The sequence below is a fragment of the Musa acuminata genome, chromosome BXJ1-1 (genome assembly GCF_036884655.1).
Source record: "Musa acuminata AAA Group cultivar baxijiao chromosome BXJ1-1, Cavendish_Baxijiao_AAA, whole genome shotgun sequence".
NCBI lineage: Eukaryota > Viridiplantae > Streptophyta > Magnoliopsida > Zingiberales > Musaceae > Musa > Musa acuminata.
In genome coordinates this window covers 3,857,724-3,881,869 of record NC_088327.1, presented here as the reverse complement: position 1 = coordinate 3,881,869, position 24,146 = coordinate 3,857,724, and the positions used below count along the sequence as shown (strand labels likewise).

General features: G+C 39.1%; 3 protein-coding genes across 6 annotated transcripts; all 3 read right to left on the bottom strand.

Annotated features, from left to right (window-relative positions):
• Window positions 1-2,216: 2,216 nt before the first annotated feature.
• LOC135612777 (protein ENHANCED DISEASE RESISTANCE 2-like) lies at window positions 2,217-8,694 on the bottom strand. 2 transcript variants are annotated; one of them, XM_065109517.1, is made up of 3 exons: window positions 8,464-8,694; window positions 4,414-5,385; window positions 2,217-2,500 (listed from the first exon to the last, which is right to left on the bottom strand). In XM_065109517.1, coding segments are annotated over exons 2-3 (945 nt in total). In that variant the 5' UTR covers window positions 5,358-5,385; window positions 8,464-8,694; the 3' UTR covers window positions 2,217-2,499. The 2 variants fall into 2 exon arrangements, with proteins under 2 accessions (XP_064965589.1, XP_064965531.1); XM_065109459.1 differs by lacking the exon at window positions 8,464-8,694 and adding an exon at window positions 6,847-7,025.
• A 1,637-nt stretch (window positions 8,695-10,331) lies between these two features.
• LOC135583055 (probable methyltransferase PMT18) lies at window positions 10,332-14,227 on the bottom strand. 3 transcript variants are annotated; one of them, XM_065109322.1, is made up of 6 exons: window positions 13,856-14,227; window positions 13,100-13,752; window positions 12,800-13,010; window positions 12,375-12,672; window positions 11,043-11,504; window positions 10,332-10,785 (listed from the first exon to the last, which is right to left on the bottom strand). In XM_065109322.1, the coding sequence occupies exons 2-6, from the start codon at window positions 13,745-13,747 to the stop codon at window positions 10,560-10,562; spliced, it is 1,845 nt and encodes a 614-aa protein (XP_064965394.1). In that variant the 5' UTR covers window positions 13,748-13,752; window positions 13,856-14,227; the 3' UTR covers window positions 10,332-10,559. The 3 variants fall into 3 exon arrangements, with proteins under 3 accessions (XP_064965394.1, XP_064965342.1, XP_064965450.1); XM_065109270.1 differs by having other exon boundaries at window positions 11,043-11,510; window positions 13,856-14,225; XM_065109378.1 differs by having other exon boundaries at window positions 10,650-10,785; window positions 11,037-11,510.
• Window positions 14,228-16,373: 2,146 nt separating this feature from the next.
• Window positions 16,374-21,502, bottom strand: LOC135612634 (beta-fructofuranosidase 1-like). The gene is made up of 8 exons (XM_065109190.1): window positions 20,888-21,502; window positions 20,753-20,761; window positions 19,781-20,658; window positions 18,974-19,135; window positions 18,662-18,897; window positions 18,489-18,576; window positions 17,670-17,868; window positions 16,374-16,462 (listed from the first exon to the last, which is right to left on the bottom strand). The coding sequence occupies exons 1-8, from the start codon at window positions 21,252-21,254 to the stop codon at window positions 16,389-16,391; spliced, it is 2,013 nt and encodes a 670-aa protein (XP_064965262.1). The 5' UTR covers window positions 21,255-21,502; the 3' UTR covers window positions 16,374-16,388.
• Between the last annotated feature and the right edge of the window lie 2,644 nt (window positions 21,503-24,146).

Below are 24,146 nucleotides of genomic sequence, written 5' to 3'. Positions count from 1 at the left end.
ATTCTGATGGAGTAAACTCAACCTATATGGTATCAAAGTCAAATGGAGCTTCGGGGCATATGCACCTTATCTTACTGAAGCATTTGAGAGAGGAACTAAAGCAACTCAACTTTGTAGAGACGAAGTTAAGTATAAGGCTCTGGCATAAGACAAGAGGATGTGAAGGTGGGTACTCTTGAAGAATATGTCATAGTGTTATCATTCGAGTTGCTTCGAAGGAAAGAGTATGTAACAAAGATTATTTTGGGGGCATGGGCCCAGAATCTAGATAATGACACACCAATATCAGCAAAGTTGGTAGACTTCGAGAATTGCCAGGAAACAAACTATCCTAGAGCTGCGCTTCATTTAGGTATAACCCGAGGGTGGGTGAACGAAACTCGATTGTCAAAGAAATGAATACAATCAAAGGTGATAGAGGCCCTACGATGAGCTGGCATATGCCACACAGAAAAATCACAATCTGAGTTCATCTTACAAAGATCAAAATATAATGGAGATGTTATCAGGAGGTGACATTATGCAACAAATCGTAATGGAATAGTTCGAAGTAATGCAATGCACACAAGACAAGTCTCACGAGAGACTTGATCATACAGAGAATCAGGAGCTCCTTTGAGCTCTACTTCGATAAATAATATGACAATAAAAATGACTATGAGTTCAATGAATGAATGCAATGGTACCACAAAGGTGGGTCTTATGCGTGCATCAAATTTTACGTCGGATGAAAGTCTTGATTTTCAGCATATAGGGATTATGTGCTAGCAAGAGAGAACTTCGAGTGTAAGCGCTAGTGACTCTCATGGGGGGAAAGGGAAGGGGGACTTAATCATACAAAGGTATGATTAGAGTACTTAGAGGGTTGAACTGTTCCAAAGCTCATATTCACTTAAGTGAGCCCAATAAGTCAGAGGATAAAGCCGAGTAAGTAAACATTGCTACTAAGGATGCAAAAAAGAGCAGAATTGATGCGAGCCCTTCAATATTATGGAAGAGTTCATGTTTGGGAGTTGCAATCTATCTTTCTATAGACTAAGAGAAGCTACTCGGAAAACACAAAGGTTTTGAAGTAGATGGTCGAAAGGAGCGAGGAAATGACAAGTCCAACGAGACTTAGCTACCTAAAACCAAGCATCGATTAGAATGAATGTGGACTCAGATGAGTGCTATAGTGTTGCAAAGGCGTATTTACCGTTCATGAAGAAAAAAATATAAATACGAGACAACAAAGCTATGGGCATAGTAGTGTCATGGTACCACAAAGATGAGACTTCCATAGAGTCATCGATCCCTTACTTTTATAGAGGGAGAGCGCTTAGTCGTGAAAGATACCAAACAGATAGAGAATATAGAGACAAACTCCAAGTACTAAGACAACACTGAAGGGCAAAGATTATGAAACTTCGTAAGATCAGTGTCAATGAATTTCTCATCAAAATAGTCAAAAGTAAGGAACTTCGGGTCGATGCAAGAGTACTCAGCTAAGAAATGCAAGAGTACTCGGCTATGATATTGTATCTTTTTTACTCGGAGGAGTAGGTGACAGAAATATATTGTATCTTTTCTACTCGGAGGAGTAGGTGACAGAAATGATGAAGATAGTATAATGATTAAAACCGTTAAAGATTTACTCCAAGTTAGAGACAAAATTAGACCGACGATGTGAGTACAGATTGCAAATCCATTGGGTCAACCAATTCTTTTCGGTTCTTCAACTTAATTGAACTTGTTTGGAGTTTTGCAGCCTGCAGTGAGTCAAGATTGCATCAAAATCTAGATTGTTAAAAGTGCATCGGTTGGCCCTATATTTAACAGAGGAAAAGGGCATGGCACAATGTGTTTTCCTTCTTTTTTTTTTTCGGGTGCGTTAACGTGGCACAATGTTAAAGCAGATAACCAATCCAATTACAAGTTTGACATTCTATTTGGTGTTGTACTAATGGTATGTCTTTCTGAGGGACAGTATCCACTCTGAAGGATCGAACATCCAATACCACCGATGCTCTGAACTGCCAAAAGAAGTCACTAAGAAAAAATCCATCAAAACTAATCACAATAACGCCATTTCGACCAATGATGTAAGATGAAGAGTCATTGCCAAGAACAGCTGAGTTTTCATCAGACATTATTGCAATGCTTTTCTTTGATAGCACAGAGAACATTAAAGTTGGCCTAAAATGCTCTGCTACTTAGGAGTGTAACAAACAGAAAAGTGAAACGAATTGCCCAAATAAAATAAACAATTAATTCATGATTCTGTATCGCAACCATCTACATAAAGAAGGCAGTGGGCTTAAAAAGGAGGAGCTCAACAAAGCCTTCAAATCACATAACTATATCATCCACAGAGTAATCCAACGAATGATTTAATGACAAATTCATGTATAGACAAACTAGATATTTTACCACGGACACTTCTTTTTCCGGGAGACGATATTTACTTGAGCCATCACTCTTGTTTCTCCGGTAGAATTTTAGGGCCAACACCCCAAGGAATCTGCAGAGAATAAATATATTCCTTTGATGATGTCAGAAAATGTAAAACATCAAAAGAAAAAAGCACCTGAAAGTTCAGAAGATATTCTGATACATCCTATATGAGTTTTGAGTAGTAATTATTTGCAAAGAAAGTTGCTTCAGGCATTAAAAATGCATTTTTGGGTTTTTCCCCAAGAAAGATGGGCACAACAGGATGCAGATACTTCCAATACACCAAATTTTGATGATTGAAATCAATTAAACCACAAATAACCCGCTCCAAGGATCACCGAGATCTTGACATATGGAACCAGATAAGTATAATATATTTAAAAGGCATAGTGCCACATTAAACAAAATTGATCGGTAGAATTTTTGTTGAAGATAAAAAAAACTATTGATTACCAAGATATATGAGCAAGAACAGTATCTAAGGGCTAAAAGGTTATGTTCTCTGATGACATAGTAAATACAAGTAAATTCCAATATATACATACAATAGGAAAAGTATTAAAAGGTGAAAATTCTCTCCATCTTCTAAAATTAGTTGTGGTCCAAAAGAAAAGTAGGATACTATACCCAGGAACATGTAAAACAAAGAAGATTCTGTCTGTTAAATAAAAACATGTCATCCATATAGAAGAGCTACAGTTGCTAAAGGTCAATTATGAAGGAACAATAATAATTCTTGACAACATACTAAACTCAACAAGAATGAAACTACAAAGAACAAGTTTTGTTGTATGATACCAAGTTTTAAAATCTCGGTCTAGTACTAATACTGGTTGTCACCAGGGTATAATATCGGGCATCTAAAATCACTATTAAATCTTATAATTTTATTGTTTTTGCCTCGATAATGAATTAAATTATGATTTTAAAAACCTACTTTGGTCATATGTAAATGAACATGTAAAAAACTCCTTAACACATGATCCATGATTTATTGCACATGACAGATGATACATTCATTATGAAAAGCACACATCACAAATATATGAGTCCAAAACTTGTACTATGTGAATTATTTACGTCATAAAGTCATATCTTATTAAAGGGCAACTACTATCATAGAAACAATTTGCACAATACAAGGTGTTAAACACTGGTCATAACCAATTTCTATAACCTATATGATTGGTATGTTACTAATATAGTAGGCAGTATATTGAGCTGCACCACTCTATATCATTGAATAAAATAATAAACATGAACCGATAACAACCAACTGGCATGTATTGGCTTGATCAGCATTTAAAATTTGGTGTTGTCTGGGGAGGTGGGTCCAGGTACATGGTTGAAAATAATAATAACTTAATAGAGCCCATGAATGACACTGCTCTTGTGATATTTCATATTGATAGTATGTGTGCTACTGGTGATACAAACTAATAACAGCTTGGCATCTTGGACGTTAAAGTTTATTCTTGTTACTAACACTGTCAGTATGGTAGGGCAAGGACTGCTACAGTTGCTGATATAGAATCAGTTATGTATGATGCAACCATGAGGGGTATTGACTATTCTGCGATACTAACATCACCAGGCTGCTGTTTTAATATTTTTCCTGGTTTAGGATTTTTCGATAAAGGCATACTCTTTTAAGTAGCAAAATCATATCCAAGAAGTACCAACAGATATCCATGTAACATAAATAATCGGATTGACATGCACTGTGCTATGCAAAAGCCTACCTTCATGTTGAAAGTAACAAAAGTAGAAACCAGCATATAGTTGATGCAAGTGGATGCAGGTTGTCACAGTCATGACATTGCATTTACAACTAATACTACTATAGGAATAGTATAATTTCTGCAACAAAACTTGTTTGTATAGTTCTTAAATAATTTTCAATTGTGAAAGTCATATTTCAATTTGGGAAGCTACCTAAAACCAAAAAAATAGCAAATATGAAATGCACATACATCTTACCAATTTTCATTGTTCTTTTCATCAGCTTCTGAGTGCAGACCGCCATTGGCATTATCTGATATAGGGGAAGAGAAGTCTTGAGTCCCAAGGTGTAACAGCTGAGGTAAACCAAGCCCAATTGATTTCCACAATCTTGTAGGTAGAGATGACTGCAGACTTCCAGAACCCACTTCAGATGACAGCTCATATAGGCCAGCTGAATCTGGATTTAGCTCTGAGAACCTTACAGCCCCAAGAATTTGCTCTGGAAGTTCCTCTTGATTCTGACTCTCGATAAGAAATGCTAAATCTACAGTTAGTGTTGTCAGATAACTAAATGCCAAGTGAACAATCGCATTTGCAACCATTGAAGATCCAATATCCACATCTACCTCAAAGTAGTTCGATTCAGACATGTACTTGCAAGAAAGAGCTCTTCCTAGTATACAGATAGCTTGTTCGCCAACAGCAGTTCTAACTATCCAAGGACCCTCGACTATATTAGCTATCAGTTTAAGCCTAGAATTTCGAAATGTGTCATCACCTTTCAAAAATTTGTCCACAAGAATACCATCCTGTATAGGTTCAAGTGCTACAAAGTATGCAATTGCACTATAATTATCCTTGGAGGGAATTTGTAGATTAAAGGCCCAAACAAAGGGATTGTTACCTCTTGCAGTTTCATCATCAATAGCTCTTCTTACACGGTGGTTTGTGTTGCTCAATAGGTTGCCAATTTTTGTGGGGCCTTTTATCCAATCAAATCCAAGAGGCTTTAGAATATACCCACCACCAGGTATTTTCACCTTGTCTGAGAGGTAGTTGGGGCCTCTAATCATGAATTTATCACCTGGGGGAGTGGCCCAACCATTTGAGCAGTTTTCTGGTTCAAGGCAAGGAACTGAACCTCCAGATTTCACTTTTTCTATCCATGAATAATCTCTCTCGCAATCAGGACCAGCCATGTGCTGGAAACACAAAATTAAAGAGTACCTACAAAGTATAATAAATATTGAAATAAATAAGCAAACATGTATATGCAAAAGCAGGTTTAAATTGAACACAAATTGAGTGCATGTGCATGCAAAACTAATCAGCATCGGTTACTTGTAAGCAAGATATAGACAGTGGAATCAATTGACAATTCATAGTTTAAGGCTTAGCGGGGCTGCAGGAGAAGGTAACTAAGTGATTCTTACTAAAAAGTGAGACAATAATCAGATTCTTACTAAAAAGTCAGACCAAGTCCTAAAGAGACGACCTTATTCTACTTGGATTAAGAGAGGAGTTTCAGTCCAACCTTGACTGGAAATAATATGATTATTTTTTTAAAATGTTTTTTGTGGAAATTTTGGAAGGCTTCTAAAATCCTATACAAAGTCTAATTGGCCTCCAAAAGCCCTAATATGATTATGATATGGGTCAAGCTAATAAGAGTTAGTTCTGAAAGTTGTAAAGCTTGTTTAAGAAAGATTTGGAGAGGATAACAGACAAACTTTTCTTTTGAGATATAAGCTTTAATTTAGTCCCAAGTTGCTTAGAAACAAGAGAAATTGAGGGCAAAAGGCCATCAATAATGGTCTAGTAAACTGCTAAATGTAGCACAAGTTGAGTTCAACTTTGCCGTCTCTATTATACTCCATCCCTCAAATGTTTTCACTGTCACCTGTACAGGTGTCCCTGCCTCAAAGAAAGAAGACACACTGACTTCGAGGTGTTAATTCATTTAATATACTATCAGAGTTTGTTTTATCTCAGTTCAATTTTCTTGGTTTTGGAAATCCATAAGAGGTTAGTTAATTTTTATCAACTAGTATTGGAAGTTGAAGCAAGACTAACTAAATCTGGAGCAAAGAGAGATGTCACTGTTAACTTGCAGTATCTTTTAAGGAGACTCTACTCATGACAATGCTAGTGGAACCATGAAAAACGAAATGAAGGCTCCTAATACTCATGATGGAGGACACTTTAACCACATCAATCAGCCCCCTATTTGTTTCAAATTTAAACAAGTAGGAAGCTATATGAATGTGCCCAAAAAGACAAGCATAGACACAAGTGAATCCCGTCAAGTAAGAAAGAAAAAAAAAAGCACGCTGAAAACCTTGAGAAGCCAAGGTAAGATGGAGAAACTAAAGAAGCTTTTAAAAAATTGCACCTAGAGAAGGTGAGCACTTGGCAATAGAGTCATTACACTCCAGGATAATTATAACAATGAACAGCTACAAAACATTTTGAAGAGCCCTTGCAAGTCTCAAGGCAAGGTCTGTTTGCTGATTACTGATGGTGACTATCGCAAGAACATTGTGTTACAAGACATGGTAAATAAGTTCGAGTTGAAAATAGTCACATCGTAGATCATGCAAAATATCATGGTTCAAGAAAGGGAATGAGGAATAAACGACGCCTAATTTCTTCTTTAAACATTACCCTTGAGGAATTGAAAGACATTACCCTTGAGGAAATCCCCAATGCCTCAATGGTCTATCTTCTTTAAACAGGTTCAGCACCAAATCAACTTGGTTCCAAGAACAAACTGGCGCAACAAAGCTTACCACTAGACAAGTACAAAAGAGTATATTGACATGGAATTGTACTACCAAAGGAAGAAGTTCCATTAGAATACTTCTACAACCTATCAACTCATAGATAAGAAATTATCTATGCAAAGTATCTTTTGGAATGCATAGCCAGAGATACTTTCTTAAAGAAATATGTTGATCTTAATGACAAAATAATAGTTGGGACATTATGGCTTGTTGTGTTGTTGTTATTGACTCCGAAAGGACCCATGCAATAATTCATCCTACCAATGATCCCGTAGATGAAATCATCATGTCAAAGCCATTATAACACGTTAACTACCAATAGCAACATAAAAACAAGTTTCTACACCTGAAGACCTTGATTATCAATGTCATCATATTTACTATGATCATGGCCTTGGTTTAAGTGAGACTGATAGGCTAGTCAAACAAGTACAAGAAATGCAACATCACAAAGCATCTCATGGTGAAAGTATGACTTTGTTTGGTGCAAAAAATCACACGTTAAGGTCCAGGAGGCTCGGTTTCAATCATTGAAGGGTTTGTATCAGACAATAGCATAGAAGAAATTGATCTTTTTCGAGCTTTCAAGAAACTTAATGATAGCATACAAGATTGAAGTTCCTCTCGATAGTCAAACTCCATATTTAATATTCAAGACTTATCGATTTATCATAAGCGCCAACGATAAAGGCAACCAGCAGATAGTTCTTTCTAAAGCGAGGAGGATAATGTAGTGCAAGGGTAGATCAAATTTAATCTCAAATTGATTTTCGACTGCATTAATATGACTCACAAGATTCATCATAACTATGCATAGAAGACTTCAAACTGCACTCCGTTTGATGCATTGGAAACTTGATTTGTAGGGCTTCCTAATGAACCATAATTTTCATGAAACAAATCAAAAGATCAATGGAAAGCATTGAGGCAAGAAAAGTCTCAAGTTTCAAGCTAAGTTTCAATCCATCAAGCTCCAAGAAACCAAATTCCAAGCCACTATGAGTATACATGTTTTTCATTTTAGGAGTAGGACCTTGTGGTTTAGAGACTTGAGTCAAAGCAATTAGGTTGTTGGTAGCAAAGGCCATTAACGTATCAAAGACATATAAAGGAGAAGGTAAGGAGCTAATAAGGCAATCTTATATTACCCCATAGATTCAGAAACGAACGAAATAGCAAGGTTATCTAATATTAGCTCATATGCATCTATGAACTAAGCGTAGCTCTTTGTTATCCCCAAAAAATTTTCATTCATGTCCTCTCCTCTTCTTATTCAACATCAACCGGTCAACACCGACACCGACTGGGCCAACAAGCACGCCCAGCTCAAGGTGGCTAAGGTGATTACCAATATAACAGTATCTAATACTACTCTGCATCAGGACGTGCACCTCAAGATCAGGATCTACACCCACGTCCCAACAAAATCCTACTACGGCTAAAAGCAAAATCTAAAAGAAAGTTCTTTTAAATTTAGGTCAAACAAAGATTTCTCCAATAAAGAGGGCAACAAACTATTTACCTTTTCGAAGAACCCTAAATCTGTTCGACCAGCAGCGACGCCGCGATCGGAGCCAAAGAAAAGAGAGGCGAAAGCAGAAAGATCTAACTTGTTTGGACAAACAAGCGATGTAGTTTGCGCGTCAGTCGATGGAGAAAGAGAGGAGGCGAGGGGACACGAGACGACCAGAGACGGTATTTGCTCGAATTCCAACAAGCAGTTGGACTCACTGTAGAAAGGGCCGAGAGATTTGAGCGGAGCGGTGACTTTAAGAGGGGTAAATATAGGTAACGAAACCTGCGTCACCTACGTGGCAAAACGGACACCCTACCGTCCGAACTGTTAATTACCGTCCCGTTACGTATATATCAAATTGGCAATTAAGACCGTTAGCCGACAGAAAACCGTTATATATGAATATAACGGGTTTTAATAGCGGTGTTGTGTCGCTTCCTCACTACAGTTTTAACATCGATGTTTATTGCGTCCACGCCACAGGCTCTTGCGTGCCACCTATTTTGTTCCACGTATAACAACACAGTACTTTGGTGGTGCCCTACCATGCATGGCGTGTCGTAATGGCTTTAGTGTTTGCTGCATGGTGGGACACATCCCCTTCTTCGTATGACTTACCAAGATGTTTTCGTATGGCTCATTGGGCTCTTCGGACTCTTCTAGCTTAACATCTCCTTATCCAAATAAGGCTTGAAATGGTGTACATTTAAGACATTTAAGAGAGATGATTTGAGTAGAGTTATTATCATTAATTTAACATTAAGCATTTTATCTAAACGACTTAGGCTCAACTACCTTATCATTGAGTAGAGTTCTTTAGTGAAAACGAAGATAACTATAAGGTTTATCATGCAATATCTTATAAATAAATAAATAACTAAATTGATATGGTCGAGTAATTATAGAAGATATTTTAACTAATTTATCAATATTAGATTATGATATAAGTATAATGATGTGATTGACACTTTGATGTCAAATATGATCAATACTTTGGTATCGGATGACCAACATCTCGATTTAAGATAATCTAACATCTTGACTTCACATGATTGACATGTCATCAACACACGATCATTAACATATGACAAAGTGCACCAAAGGTTATGGCATCTTGTATTTAACACATCATGGACAGAGTTACGCGAGAGAAAGTGCACCATAACCTTTATGCACCTACCATGAAGGTAACGGTACATTATAAAAGTGTTTCTCAAATATATTCTTAATACACAACTTTCTATCATAAAATGCTAAACGAATTGTCCGAATCATTTATTAACTTAAGCATCAAAGGGATATTTTTGAAAACGTCCTAACATAATTTTACATAGATCAACGCAATTAGCGTCAAACTTGTCTTGTGTTAACAATATTTAATCATGATTTTTTGTTATTTATATATTTTTGAATAAGTTTCATTTTCAGGCCACATAGTGGTTCACAAACAATAAGATCTAGAAAACTGAATGGGCAAGATTAATGAAGATAATTTACATGATTATTAGCTATTCTTGTTACCCCAAGGAAATAAAGTTAAACTGTTAATAGCTAACAGATATGTTAATACTTATTTATGGCTTTTCATTTTTTGTTAGAAGTAATTTAAATTTGATTAGGACTTGAAGATGTACCTACCTCAATTATGAACAAATTGACAAAGGTGCAAGGAAATCTTAAATTGTTATAGAGTATTTTTAGTTAAAATCAGATTATTGTTTTGGTTTCCTATAAACAATTACATGACAATATAATTAATGCACTGTAAAAAGGGAGAAGAGAGAAGATATGAAAGATAGCTCAATTCACACCTTACCCAAAAGCTACATCACATTACATTTAAACTAGAAGCAATTTAAAGAAGTCCAGAAAAATGAGAAAATTTTCTGCCAATTGTTGAATAGCATCATAAAAAAGCTACAGAAAAATGTTCAATGAGAGTTGACAAATCATATTCCAGACAGAAATCAGCATTACTCATAACAATTACACTTCTCACTTCACTTGGATTTCATTTAGTAACACTTGATTCCACAATTACAGTTCCTTCAATTTCCATACAATTGCATACTTCAAGCTTTCAGGATATGTACTGCCAACAATTACTGTTGCTGGGTGAGTTGAGCAGTCCAGTAAGTCTTGACAGCCACAAGGATCTTCTCTGGGTTGAAGGATCCACTCTCATGATCCATTACCTGACTCTTCCACCTCATTCTTTGTGTTATGCTCTGGACCTTCGCCAGAACATCCATGGTGTCCCTCAGGATCACTGTTCCTTCTGGCCTCAGTATCCTGTCCAACTCCAACAGTATGTCTGATATGTCACACCTGAAAACAGTTTTAATCAAACTTCTGTAAGTGATAATAGAATTATGCAAGGTTTTGATGAAACACCTCCAGAGAATGCAGCTCGAAACTCCGAAAAGTTGTGATATAAGAAGTTAAAGTCCCAACTATTTAGGTCGGCTGCTTAGTAAAGTTCTTGATTATGACATCTACAGATCTCCTTAGCACATGTCAATTGTGATAATAAGACACAAATAAGTCAGAAGATGAAAAGGATAGATGTCAAAGACTACCTTTACCTGTGCTGATAAATGCTGAAAACTCCATCTGCATGGATCAAGTCATAAGTTCTTGGATAAGTGGAGAATGCTTCACACCAATCATGGTAAGTGCCGATGAAGCCGCGCTCATAGATCACACCAAGTGTGTCTCTTGCTGGACCAGCAGGAACCACATTCATCACCCAGAGTGGATACTTCACCAGTGCAGCTGCAAAACCCCCCAAGTTTGAGTTCATGTCCATCACATTTCGGTACCGTCCCTTGGTAAGAGGTGGAACAATTTGCTTGTAGTTCTCCAATCGCTCCTTCCATAAGTCGTTGTCCTCATGGAATTTTTGGACTGTAATTCCCGGAACAGATCCACTTCTTATTCGTGGAGGAACAGCAAATGCTCTTTCTGGCCATTTTTCCAAGGCTCCACCGGCAACTTCTTCAGGGCTCCTCACTTCTGGCAATGGTGTTATGCATGTCTCCATCTTCCTGTACCTAAGAAAACCTTGTTGGATAAGTAATGGAGAGCAGCTTAATTCAGGAACGACATCCGAAATTTACTATTAACAAGCAAGCATTGTTTAGGCCAAAGGTCTGAATATTTACTATTACTTGGTAGCACATCTGTATCCTAATTTCTACTAGGATATATCCTTAGGTTTAATTTTCTTCTATCTTAATCAGTGTAACTCATCTTTTTTCAAATTTTATCTTCATTATTTTTTTTCAGCTGTTTTGGAGCTTTGTAGAATCTGTACTCCAATATCAGTAGGTTCAATTCCATTGTGTTGTAATTGAATCAGTACAATTTATTTTTTTACTAGGTTTTTTTTTCTTCTTATTTAAGCTGTTTTGGAGTTTTGGCAAGAAAACAACATCCGAAAGAACAAATATCCAAGAAATTGAATTCTTCTGGTGTTTCCTGGATTCAAGCAAGGTCCTTAATATCAGATTTTGCAGTGTAAGATATCGATAAAACACTGATTCCGATCCCTTTGGTTTTCTGCTACTGTTTACAAACACACATGATGATCCTGCTTTAGTTTAAGACACACCAAAAGGTCAACCTTAACAAAGCTTCACAGATTTATTACTAACCTCACAAGATGAGCAAAAGGCAACTGAGCAAATTTAAGTTAACCAGAATGAATAAGCGACTGAAAATAAAAATTATCGGTAGTTTGAGTTTTTTTTTTTCTCTTTTGGTAACAATTTGGCAAGGGTGTCTAAGCTCAAACCAATGCTTACTCTTATCTTAATAACCATGCAGATCTATGGTTAAAAATGAGTATCAAATTTTTAAGATGATTAGTGTGCAGGTCTACAAAGTATGTAAAGTAAAAGCGGTAGAAATCTCACCAAGCAGAATCTGGACTGTCATTTATGCAGATGTGTGGTGTTCTATAAACTTTCCAATTTTGTACGCATTCTATGTGGTTAATAGGTTTTTGCCAGATTGCAAGATCACCCTTCTCGACCACCTTCTTCCAGCAAAGTCGCTTTGCGACATCCTCGATTTCATATTGTTCCTGTCTTAGATCATCTTGCGTTCTTTCCCATCCTTTGTAGTACTTCTTCCAGTGGATTGGAGGACCAGAGAGGATCCAATAGCCACCCGGCCTCAATACTCTATCCACTTCAATTAGATACAGTCCATCTGATGACAAGAATTGCCGATACAATTAAAACTGCACACTGATTCCAAGTCTAAAGATTTGGCACAAATTAGCAAATGAAACGCCTACTAGAATCTGATACCAAGAACAAGTGTAAGAAACACCAACCATATTTGTTCCAAGGAATCAAACATCGCGAGCAATGAGCCATGTCGAAAGCTCTAGCCGGGTATGGAATACGCTCTGTCGCCATGACACCTATAATGGCTGGAACTCCTCTTTCCAGTGCAAATTGAACTTGTGCTTCATGCGAATCTCGCGGAGCAAATGACATTGTCAGGATATCCCTATTCAGAAGATAAGCTCCCCAGCTTGCAACCTCCAGTACCAAAATGCACCAAAAGAAAATTCTCAATGTGCAAGGAATCATGACACCAAATTGTTCAAAGAGAAGCTACGATGCCTTACTCCGCAACCAGTGTCTAATGTTGTTCTGATATCTCCATTACTCAATGGAACGAGAGCATCAATATCATCAATGTAAGCATCAGCACCGCGGGGGAACATCGTGCCACCACCTGGGAACCGAAACCGATCGTCCTCAACCTGAATCCAGTTCTGGACAGCCTTCTCGATGCTGAGCTCCCGGTGGGGAATGTTGTCATACCAAGCGTAGTCTCTGCTTCGAGGCCACCTAAAAGGATTCTTGTATTTTGGTGGAGCAGGGATTAAGCAGTGGAGAAGCTCATTTTTCTTGGGGCAATGCCGCTCTCGGTACTTCAGCATCATCTTCTTGAACTTTCTCGCCCTCCTCGGGTCTTGACAGGGGGTGTATTCACTGTACTTCAGGTCACAAGCTGGGAAGTCCGTCGTAGCAAGTGAGGTGCGGTTGAAGCCGCCCGGGTGGTGAGCTTGGAAATCAAGGCCGGCGGCAGAAGCGGAACCGGGGGAGATGTTTCGGCATCCGACTTTGTAGGACACACCGGAGGAGCTTTGCCAAGAACCTATGGCGTAGAACAGAATGCAGAGGCCGCTCACACAAAGAATCCAAGCAAAGCGCCTCCTTTTTGATTCCATCTGATGAAACTTAGATGTTGCGCTGTGCTCTTTAGCCATGGAACCTGCAACACAACCAGGGAGAGTGGGAGTCGAGAGGTAAAGATCAAACACTTGAAGGAAAAAGATGAACTTTTGATTTCCGACAAAGAACAAAATACCAAATACCAAAATGTTAATATTTATCAAAACAAGGCCTTCAAACCCTCAATCAACGCGACTGATGAACTGATGAGTAGCAGAGAGCACTTCAAGATCTCATAATGGTGTGCACGGCAGAAAGGAGGAACCAAAGTATCAGTTTGGTAAAAGAATGTGGAAGAAGGACCAAAGCTAAACACAAGAAACAAATCAGATGCAGAGGAAGAGGTCACTAATGTTGAGTTCCCATGACAGCGACCGGAAAACAAACACCAAAAGAAGGATAAGGATCAGAACAGTAGCAGAAGGAGAACGGCACGGCAACCTCTGCTACGACACCAACACCACCACTCTGGTCCCCTTTCTCACCGCAACCAAACAAGAGTTGGAATGCACCGATTTATGAATTAGAACCAGCAATCATATCTCAGAGAGAGAGAGAGAGAATCTTAAGCTCGAGGGTGCAGGAGAGAGATGTAGAGAAACGACAGCTACTCACACAGAATATAATACGAGGAAACCGTCATGAAAGCGCACACGGGACTGTACTTATCCGACATGTTGGTGTCTCTCCACCACGCTTTGAAGAGAAAGTATATGTATTGATAGCTCGCCTACCAAAGAAAATGTTTCCGGAAAAATAAGAAAAATACCAAAGAAAATGTTTCCGGAAAAATAAGAAAAATTCGAAATCCACATAAATAAAGAAAAAATATATACTGCGATTCAGTCGAATAATATCAATAATTATAGTATTTTTGAATATAGTTATAATATTTTAATTCGCGGAACAAATTATGTGGCTCTTATGAACGTTTTAAGCTACTTAAGTGAGGTGGGATGAATTAAAACACTATAATTCTACCAAAAAATAATATAATTGATTGTCCAGTTGATCAGTTTGAGTGGTTAGATTTGGATATAATTAATTATAGATTATCTTTTATAATTAGTTATCTTCCTTATATTTTTAAGACTTATATTCAGATTTTTATACTTATCAAAGTGAAACATTTAAACTCGTTACATAATAAAAAAAATTAATTTTTTTTTAATTTTATAAAATTATCTTTTTAATTTTGTATAAAATCTTAATGTTTCATTTCCGTAAGTATAGAGATTCTAATATAACTTTTGAAAAAGTAAAGATCGAAATACTAAATATAATTAATTATATAAATTAATATATAATTAGTTTGATTTTAATGAGTAAATAATTTTTTCTTTAAAAAATATTTTTGATAAATATGAGGGTTTTCTTGAGAAATTTTTCAATCAATAAAGACCACCATTAATTTCAAAAGATTTGATTGTTACACTAATATAATTCAGACCCCAAAGTTAATATAATAAAAGGGAACGAGCTTGAAATTGCATCAAAAGCTTAAAATAAATCCATCATAATGTCGACCCAATAAAATATTAATGCAGCTTTAAATGTCGCATTCCTCAATGCAATCGCGTAATAGCGGGGTGGTCTTCTAGTGCAGGCGTCAGCTGTACAGGCTAAGCCAGGAAACACCACCCATTCCTCTCGTGTCACAAGAATGCTCGTGTGGCTATAGTACCGTGTCGACCGCACGTTGAGCAGGATGGCGAAGAACTTGATGGCCAGCCCGAGCTCGCTCGTGTCGCCCTCGCAGGCCGCCTCCGGCGTTGGTCACCAACACCGCGATCGGTGAGCTGAGCGTCATCGACGTCGATGCTAAGAGCGTGGACGCCATTATGTTGTTCCTCGACGTCTGGACTATCGAAAGATTTGGAGAGAGAGAGAAAGAGAGATGAGGGTTTCGACTGTGCTAACCTCCATATGCGGCGACTGATGGCGTTGATGCCGATGACGGTGGTGGTGGGATGCCATGTGATCCGGTGGTTGAGCCAAAGATGGTAGGTTACCATTACTAGGAGGCCAAGGGGTACAAGGATGCGATTCCAGATCATGTTTCTCCATCATCTCTACCGATGGTGGCTAAAGGACGAAGAAACTAGTAGTAGTAGTAGCAGCAGCAACAAAGGGGGAGCAGAAGAGAAAGCCATGTGTTCTTTAGGAGGTGCACACGACGCAGCAAAGCAATTGGGAAGGGGTTGTTGGATTCTGATAAGGATCTTAGCGGAATCTTTCTTTTTGGAAGTGAAGATTCGACAAGTAAAAGAAACAAATTACAACTTATTTATGTAAATTTTGGTTTTTTTAAAATCAATAATTAATAATATCATTATCAAATATATTATATTTTAAAACAATATAATTTAAATGTACTTAAATATTACTTAAAAATGCAGAAATATTTTATGGACTTCTTGAGTTTTTTTGGTCACTCTTCTCTTTTCTCTCTTTTTTAATCCCTTTTTTTTATCTCTTTATCTTTTTTTCATTAAAAGCAACTTCTAATACATGGTTATTAATCATATAACAAGTCCACATGAATCTTTTAACTAGCCTAACTCTTAGTCATCGAGATAGAAATTTGATCTTATCATAAATGAATAAATGAATAAAGATGTCACAAAATTGTCTCATATCTCTATAGTCATACTTTTTCTAATATCCATATCTTCATCATAACACTAATGTAAAGAACACCAGCAGACATGTCCAAAGCTGGACCAGCAACACGCAGTCCATCGAACTACCTGCAGAGATAGGAAGGTGTAGTGAGCATTTAAAGAAAATGATCAGTAGGTCGGGTAAGCACCAGTGCAACACATTCAGATAATTTATATGTATTTTGTATAATTATATTCATATGTAGAAGAATAAAGAACAACTCATCTTTTCTTTTCGTTTTTGTATCATATATCATATTAATAATGCTACAATATTATCTTCGTGAATTTAAACCTAATGATTACCATCCTTAAAATTCATAATGAAATATAAGTCTATTTAATATCATCATATTCAAGCCTAACATAAAATACATGCTTATTCCAAATTTGACATTTAAAATAATAATTAAAAGAAAATTAACTTAGAGAAATATTACACCTGATCGGGTCAACAAGTACGCGCTATCAGTCAATGAATCAATCGATTAAACCGCTCATGAAAAAGAAGTAATTTGGTTATTTAAATATACATAAACAATAAAATGGATCTTTCCTTTTCTTTATTATTATTATTATCGTTTTCTTATGTATATGTCTTTGTTTTCCTTTTTTATTTTATAATTATTATTATTGTTGTTTATTATTAATATAAATAGTGATCCTCCTAATGTTTTTTTTTTCTAGATATTAATAGTCTACCAAATCCACTTATATCATCAAAATAAATGAATATAAAAAAAATTAATACAGTTAAAATAACCCAATTTTCTGGGTAGGACCTTTTATCTGTACCCTTTTCCTGCAAAGCGAGATTTGTTCCTATGGATTGCTTTCATTAGCCTAATGCTCGATTCCTACGTTTGTTTCTTGGTGGCGAACATTATAGCCATCAAGTTTTTTTTTTTTTGTATGTGAGGATAATTTAGTCTCACAATAGATGATGAGTTAATTAATATTGTAATACATGTAAGTGAGGTATAAAATTAGAAAAATAAATATACAATTACATGCAATTAAAGGTTTAGTGATAGCAGATAAGATTTCCTCGTATAGTTAGGAAAATTTTATCTGCTATTATGAGAAAATCTTTCTACTCTATCGAGGAAAATCCTCTGTACTGTAAAGGAAAATCTTATCTGCTATCATTTAGGAGGCTTAATTACACAATGCACTTTTGGATGAGATGTAATGCACCACAAAATAAATACAATTATAAAAAACAGGTTGTAGACACAATCACTCATATATGGGAAAAATTAGCATAATTATAGTGTGCTGAACAATGAGAAACCTTTGGAAGAAGAGTAGGGATGATTGTAAGTCGAGTTTAGCTGCCACGTGGTGAGGGATTTGGCTACCACATTGCAGTTGGTGGCATTGTTAAAGAGGAAGACTCTTGCGTCTCCATAAATTGCCTCAGTGGGATACACACGAGATGTGATGCATGTTCTTCCCTTCTGAGCAAAGCTTTCCACAATCGAGTGATCCACCTGAAAGATTAATAACAGTACCTTTTATTTCACAGCATATTTCAGTAAACACAAGCAAGTAATGTCTAATCTACAAACTTTTATTCTCGCAAATGCATTTGATTAACAAAGAAAAGAGGTAGAGGTTTATGTTACATTATTCTATCTTTTAATGTGGAGATCCGACGACATGGTAGTAAAACAATCTAATATGCCATTGGTTATCTGAAATTAGAGGTCAAGCAGATAATTTGTGAAATTTGCAATTATTCTCTAATCAGGTCACAATAAAATTACAAATTAATGGAAAACATATTTTATGTTGTTCAAGAAGTAATATTGGAGTTATTCTCAATGGATGAGATAATGAAAATATCATTAAAGACAACAAACATTTAAGATTTGTTGACTTCAATTATGACAGTGGACTTTTAATTGTGATGACATTGGATACAGAATTTTCTTTTGCCTCTGGATATACTCTACAATTGTTTAGTGCTTCAGAATGGAACGATTCATATACATCAGCAAGTATAGTACAAGCTAGAATATGTGCCAGATGAAACAGAAATAGAATTATTGGCTAGTAATGGTTGTTATAGATAATATTTCCTATTCCAATGAGCCAGATAGTTACTTACCAGTATTCTCAATGACAACTTTTCACCATCAAGCACGGGAACTGTGCTGCCGACCACTCTCTTCACGATATCATTCGCCTTCGATGACCTACATTTCGGCATTCACAAGTCAAATATCTCTGTAACTGCATGTTATCGATGCAAATGGAACAACAGAGGTAAGAAGTACATGCCTCGATTCATCCTGGCAGAAGTGGGCGCGTAGGCGACCGTCCCTCCCTCTCGCCACGTAGAAGTAGACGGCGGTCTGCTCCGATAAGGCCTTATCGGCCAAGACGAGAAGCCCAAATGGCCCGAGCATACCTCTCGCAGCAGCACCACCGCTGGTGCTGCAGTTGTAGCCCACATCGGCCTCCGTCGTCGCCATCAATGCCGCCTCATCGATCACAAACTCAGCCTCTATGTCCAACTGCAACAAGGAAAGCTCTGTGTTTCAGCCGGAGATCCAAATGGTAACACGTTCCTCGTCGAGGCCAGTCTGATACCTGTGTGGCCGAGCCAACATCGAGAGGAATGACGGATCCAGGGGCGACGGTGATGCCGCTGAAGTTTCTGCTGCTCATCCTCAAGCTCTCCACCTCTTCCACCGGCCACTGGATCAGATTGCCACCGGTTTTGACATCAAACACCACCGTCCGAGGGATGGCCTGCCATGGCAACAGTGATCGAATCGATCAAGGAAATGGAAAGCGGTGAACAGTGTGCACGTGAGCGACTGGTGAAAACTTGGTTTGCACCGTTTACCCGACTCGGTTATCTTGCAAGGCAGCGAGCAGCGAGACGCCGAGGTCCTACGCCAGCTCAGTTTGCCTCTGGAGCGGCAACACTCGGCAACAGGTCGGTACATGATTGGCTTCCAACCTAAGTTATGTGCGTTGGGGGTCTGATGATTCAACATATGAAAATGCTAAAAGAAATCCAAACGTCAAATGTCATTTTTTATCTTATATGAAATTATTTTTGATCTTATATTTGTCTTCATATCAAATGTCGATTTTTCGAACAACGGACAGTCTGTTAGGCAGTTTACGATACCAAACAAATCAACCGGCCGAATCAGCCGGTTTTTTTTCCTTCGGTTTGCAGGTGCGAACATCGACCGGCGAACGGGCGCCGATCAACGATCCCGGTTTCCGGTTTTCTGTTTTGTCCGCGCCTTGGGTCCAATCCGGAAAAGGGACCCACTAGGTTTTGCTTGGTCCGGAGGGAATCGATTTGGGTACGGAGTGTGTTCAGAGACTTGCAAGCCCTAATGATACGCCTACGGTTGTTAGGTAGCACGCGCGACGTACCTGAATAGACGCCCAGCCCTTGCGCACGTCCGCGCCCTCGCTGTCCATCTCCCCCACCCACCCCCACAGCACCCTCCGCCGCTTCGCCGGATCGTAGAACGTCTTGGAGGCGTAGAACGTGCCCCAGTCGTACCTCAGCCCGATCCCCACGTCCGCCTCTGCGTCGTCCGGCACCCACACGTTCTTCTCCAGGTCGTAGCTCCCGATGGCGTAGTAGTCGTTCCGGTCGTCGTCCATGCTCGCTTTCAGCACGTGCTTCACCCCGTCTCCGGCCACTGCCGACGTGTCCAGCCCCTCCCCTGCCGCCACGCCGCCCGTCGACACCGGGTAGAAGTCGACGCATTCCCACATGCCGGTGCCGGCGACCCGGCGGAGCACGCCGGGCAGCAGCTCGTAGGTGAGGAAGTCGGTGGTGCGGTAGACGAGAGCGATCCCGGCGTGGGACTCGTCCTTGGTGCCGATGGCCACGCGCCAGCTGGATCCCGTGGCGTCGGCCCAGGCGGTGGTGGGGTCGCGGAAGTCCTGCGGACCCACACCGGGCGGGGGGAGGAGGACCGGGTTGGCGTCGGATTTGGACCACCGGAGGAGCAGCGGGTCGGCGGGGTCGGCGGGGAAGACGAGGTTCTGCACCTGGACGGAATCGTCGGTGGCGCCGGTGTAGAGGACGGCGGGGCGACCGTCCGGGGGGAGGAGGGTGGCGGAGCCGGTCCAGACGCCGCGGGAGTCGTACCAGTGATCGGGGACGAGGGCGAGAGGGAGGTGGAGCCAACGTACGAGGTCACGTGAGACGGCGTGGCCCCAGGTGATGTTTCCCCACACCGGGCTGCTCGGGTTGTACTGGTAAAAGAAATGGTACCACCCCTTGTAGAACAACGGCGCTGCCGCGGCCAACATCGACGGTCAGAAATCAACTGCTTACATATCAATCCTCGAAAAGAAAGCTACAGATGAGAGGAAAGGAGAGGTTCTCACCGTTTGGATCTGATGCATGGAAGATACGTGAAGACAAGGGAATCGGAGAAGAAAAAGAAGAAGACGAAGTTAGCAATTAGAACGACTACAAATCGAGAGAGAGAGAGAGAGGAAGAGGAAAGCGGAGGAGCGGACCGTTCATCCAGTTGTCGAGGGGTTGGAAATGGAAGGCCGTGCGCTGCCATTGGAGCATCTCTTTGGTCCATTGGAAGTAATCTTCTGGTCCCTTGACACCCGCGGTGGCGGATGAGGAGAGGCCAGAGTGGGATGACTTCTCCGAGACGCCATCAGCCGGGCCACGGGAGCGAGGGATGGAATCCGTGGGGCGGAGTGCCGTCCTATCACGAGGAGCTCTGCCTCGGACGATGACGTCGACGGAGACGATTCCAACCAAGAGCACCGCCATGAGGACGGCCAGGACGCGAAGTCGGCGGGTAGCGGAGGAGTAAGGGGAGGAGGATGCGAGGAGAGGGGGATATCGGGAAGGGAGGGACTGATCCATGGGAGCGGTGGCGGAATGGCCTCCTTCTGTGTTGTTTTCCCCTGCTCCTGCCCCTCCCTATGGATTATAAGGTGGCCATGGATTCCAATTCAATGGGGAGGAGGGGAAGCCGCCGGGCCCGTCGAGGGGTGTAAATATAGAAGGTGGGTGTGTGGACAGGAGACGACGATACCAAAACGAGCAATAGGAGCGAGAGACGTCGCAGACGCAGGAGAAGAATAGGAGTCCTGCACAAATTCGTATCCTGATTTCCTTCGTGGCTTCAAGAGTAACACGACCGAACACGAACCGGGAGATACCGCTCTCGTGACGACTTCCGTACGGACGAGCTTTGTCTTTAGAAATGTCCTTCAAAAAAATTGTGTACGTCACGGAAATAGAGGTTACGAAAGATCTCACGTGAGAGCTACGTATGTTACTTACGTATGTTACCATCATCATTTGTATACCTAATAAAACTTCCTCATTTAAGGAATTATAATTTGGCATATGAAAGTGTTAACTAATGGAAAGAATAAAAGATAAGAATAATTATTAAAAAAAATTATTGAAGTAATTGTTGATGTCTCTCTCTTATTTATATAGATTAGGTTGAATGCTTTTTTTCAACATAATAGAAGATTTCCCTCAACAGAATAGAGAGATTTCCTCGTATAGTTAAAGAAAATCTTATCATCTATCATACCGTGCTCTTGTCAGTCAAAGATACCAATCTTGAATAGGTTTCTAGAACAAGAACAGATCGCTGTTGCTACTGTGATGGTTGAAAGAATAGAAGATAAGAATAATTTACAGATTATGATGAAGGATTTTCCTCAAAAGAATAGAGGATTTTTCTCAACATAATAGAGAGATTTCCTCGTATAGTTGAGAAAATCTCATCTTCTATCATTAACAAATAAATAAAGCTTAACCTTTTTAAACAAATATATTTTTTAAAAGGATATTATGATAGTTATGAGCTAAATTGGATGAAACATGATAAGGGGATATGACACAATAATTATTCCATATCATTTTTTTTTTATCCAAATGAAAACATTACCATCATATAATTCTTCTATTAAGTTGAATCCTCAAAACACATTTGATTATCGGTGGAAATCAAATGTCAAAGGTTTCTAATAAAGTTATCTTTTAAGTGTATGCATATTAGAGAATAGTTTTGATAAGAAAAATCATCATTGATGTTTGAGTCAATCCGACGTGATCCGAACCCAATGGTGTAAGAGTGTTCAAAGTTGCTTCAAGGCATGCTTAAGATGGCTTCGAGGTAGATGTGTTGAGCTTTCAAGGGGTCACCTGCATTAAGATCGATATTGAATAAATTTTTTTGATCCGATCCCTCCGATGCTCAAGTTAGTCCGAGATCGTTTTAGTGTATGAGTTTTTTTTTTTTTTTTTTTTTTAAAACCTCCTGACATAGCACTTGGAATTATTGTTTATATCTAACCTTTGAGGGGATAACTTGCAACCATCCCAATATCTTTGTTTGGCATTTTATCCATGTGAGCAACGGGGGGAAATAATCTCCAATGGTTTACTTTGGACTTTTGTCTACACAGACAAATGGGCAGGGGTGATCTAAACTTTTTTCATTTCACGATAGCTTTCATGTGGTGCTTGTATCGGATGATGATTGATCGTTAATGTATTCTCTATCTAAGTCTACTAATAAATGTCTAACATTTATGATGAGAATATCAATGATTGATCGTTAATATATTCTTCAATTAAAATATGTTATAGGCCTAATATCAATGAATTATTATGTTATAATTAAGCTCGTTAGGTCTAAATAAGATAGATCTGTAGCTACTCGCAAAAATAATTATCATAAGATAGTTTTGAATAGATCATATGTCAATTTTTCTCTACAAAATATAGGAAAAAAAAGTCTACTTAAACATTTATCATTATTGTCACTGTAAGAATAGTAGCGAAATAATCTAATTCGCTTCGAAAGATTCCAAGTTCAAGAGATTAAGACAAAAGAGTTTATTGACTCAAGCATGAGTAACCAACCATTTAACTACACGATCTTCTTTATGACATACATTCAAATTATTCATAATAAACATTAGATGTAAAATATCCCTAATAACATTTAGAATTCATCATACCAAATAGATTATCTACTTAATGATATTTGATGTTGACAGAAGACCGGAATACCATTGTTGGAATTAGGTAAACAAATAAAGAAACAAATATCAATTCCCTCGCAAATGAGGGTGCCAAAATAATACTTGCGATCACATCGAGAGTAGTGAGAAGAGCACATGGGAGACATGTTGATATCTTCAAATCCATGAGACGGGAACCCTTATCAAACCTCCAAACATGCCCTTTTGCCGTGCTTGCCGTCACCTCCAAAACATCCTCATGGGATGCACATGGCATGCTAATTGTTTCAGTTCTTCGAAGCTGTGGCTGCAGGTTTCCCCCTCCTTCCCCTTCCCCCGCGGCGCCGCCCATGATATGTACGAAGAAGTCTTAATGGTCTAAGGTAGGCATTAATGGTAAATAGAGGAGGAGAAAGCCTTGAGCAAAGCCTCTGTTGGTAGCCTTGTCTCCATGCTGCAGTCGCATGTTCCACAGGCAGTTCTGTCGACTCTTCGAAGCAGATCACGAAGAAACAGGCCATTGCGGAGCTAACGCATGGATGCACCGAGAGTGAAGAAGCGCTTAAAAGAAAAGCTGGGCAAGGTCAGCCATCGCATGCCTGCCAGTGTTTGTTCGCCAGGGAAGAAGACAGCTTTTCTGCACGCTCCTTGTCATATTGAAGTACCATGGCGTCGTTTTCAGCTGTTCGACGCATTTCCAAGCAGCGTCACGCTGGAGCAGTCAATTCGTCGAACAGTTGATCGGCCTTCCCAGTTGTTGTTGGAT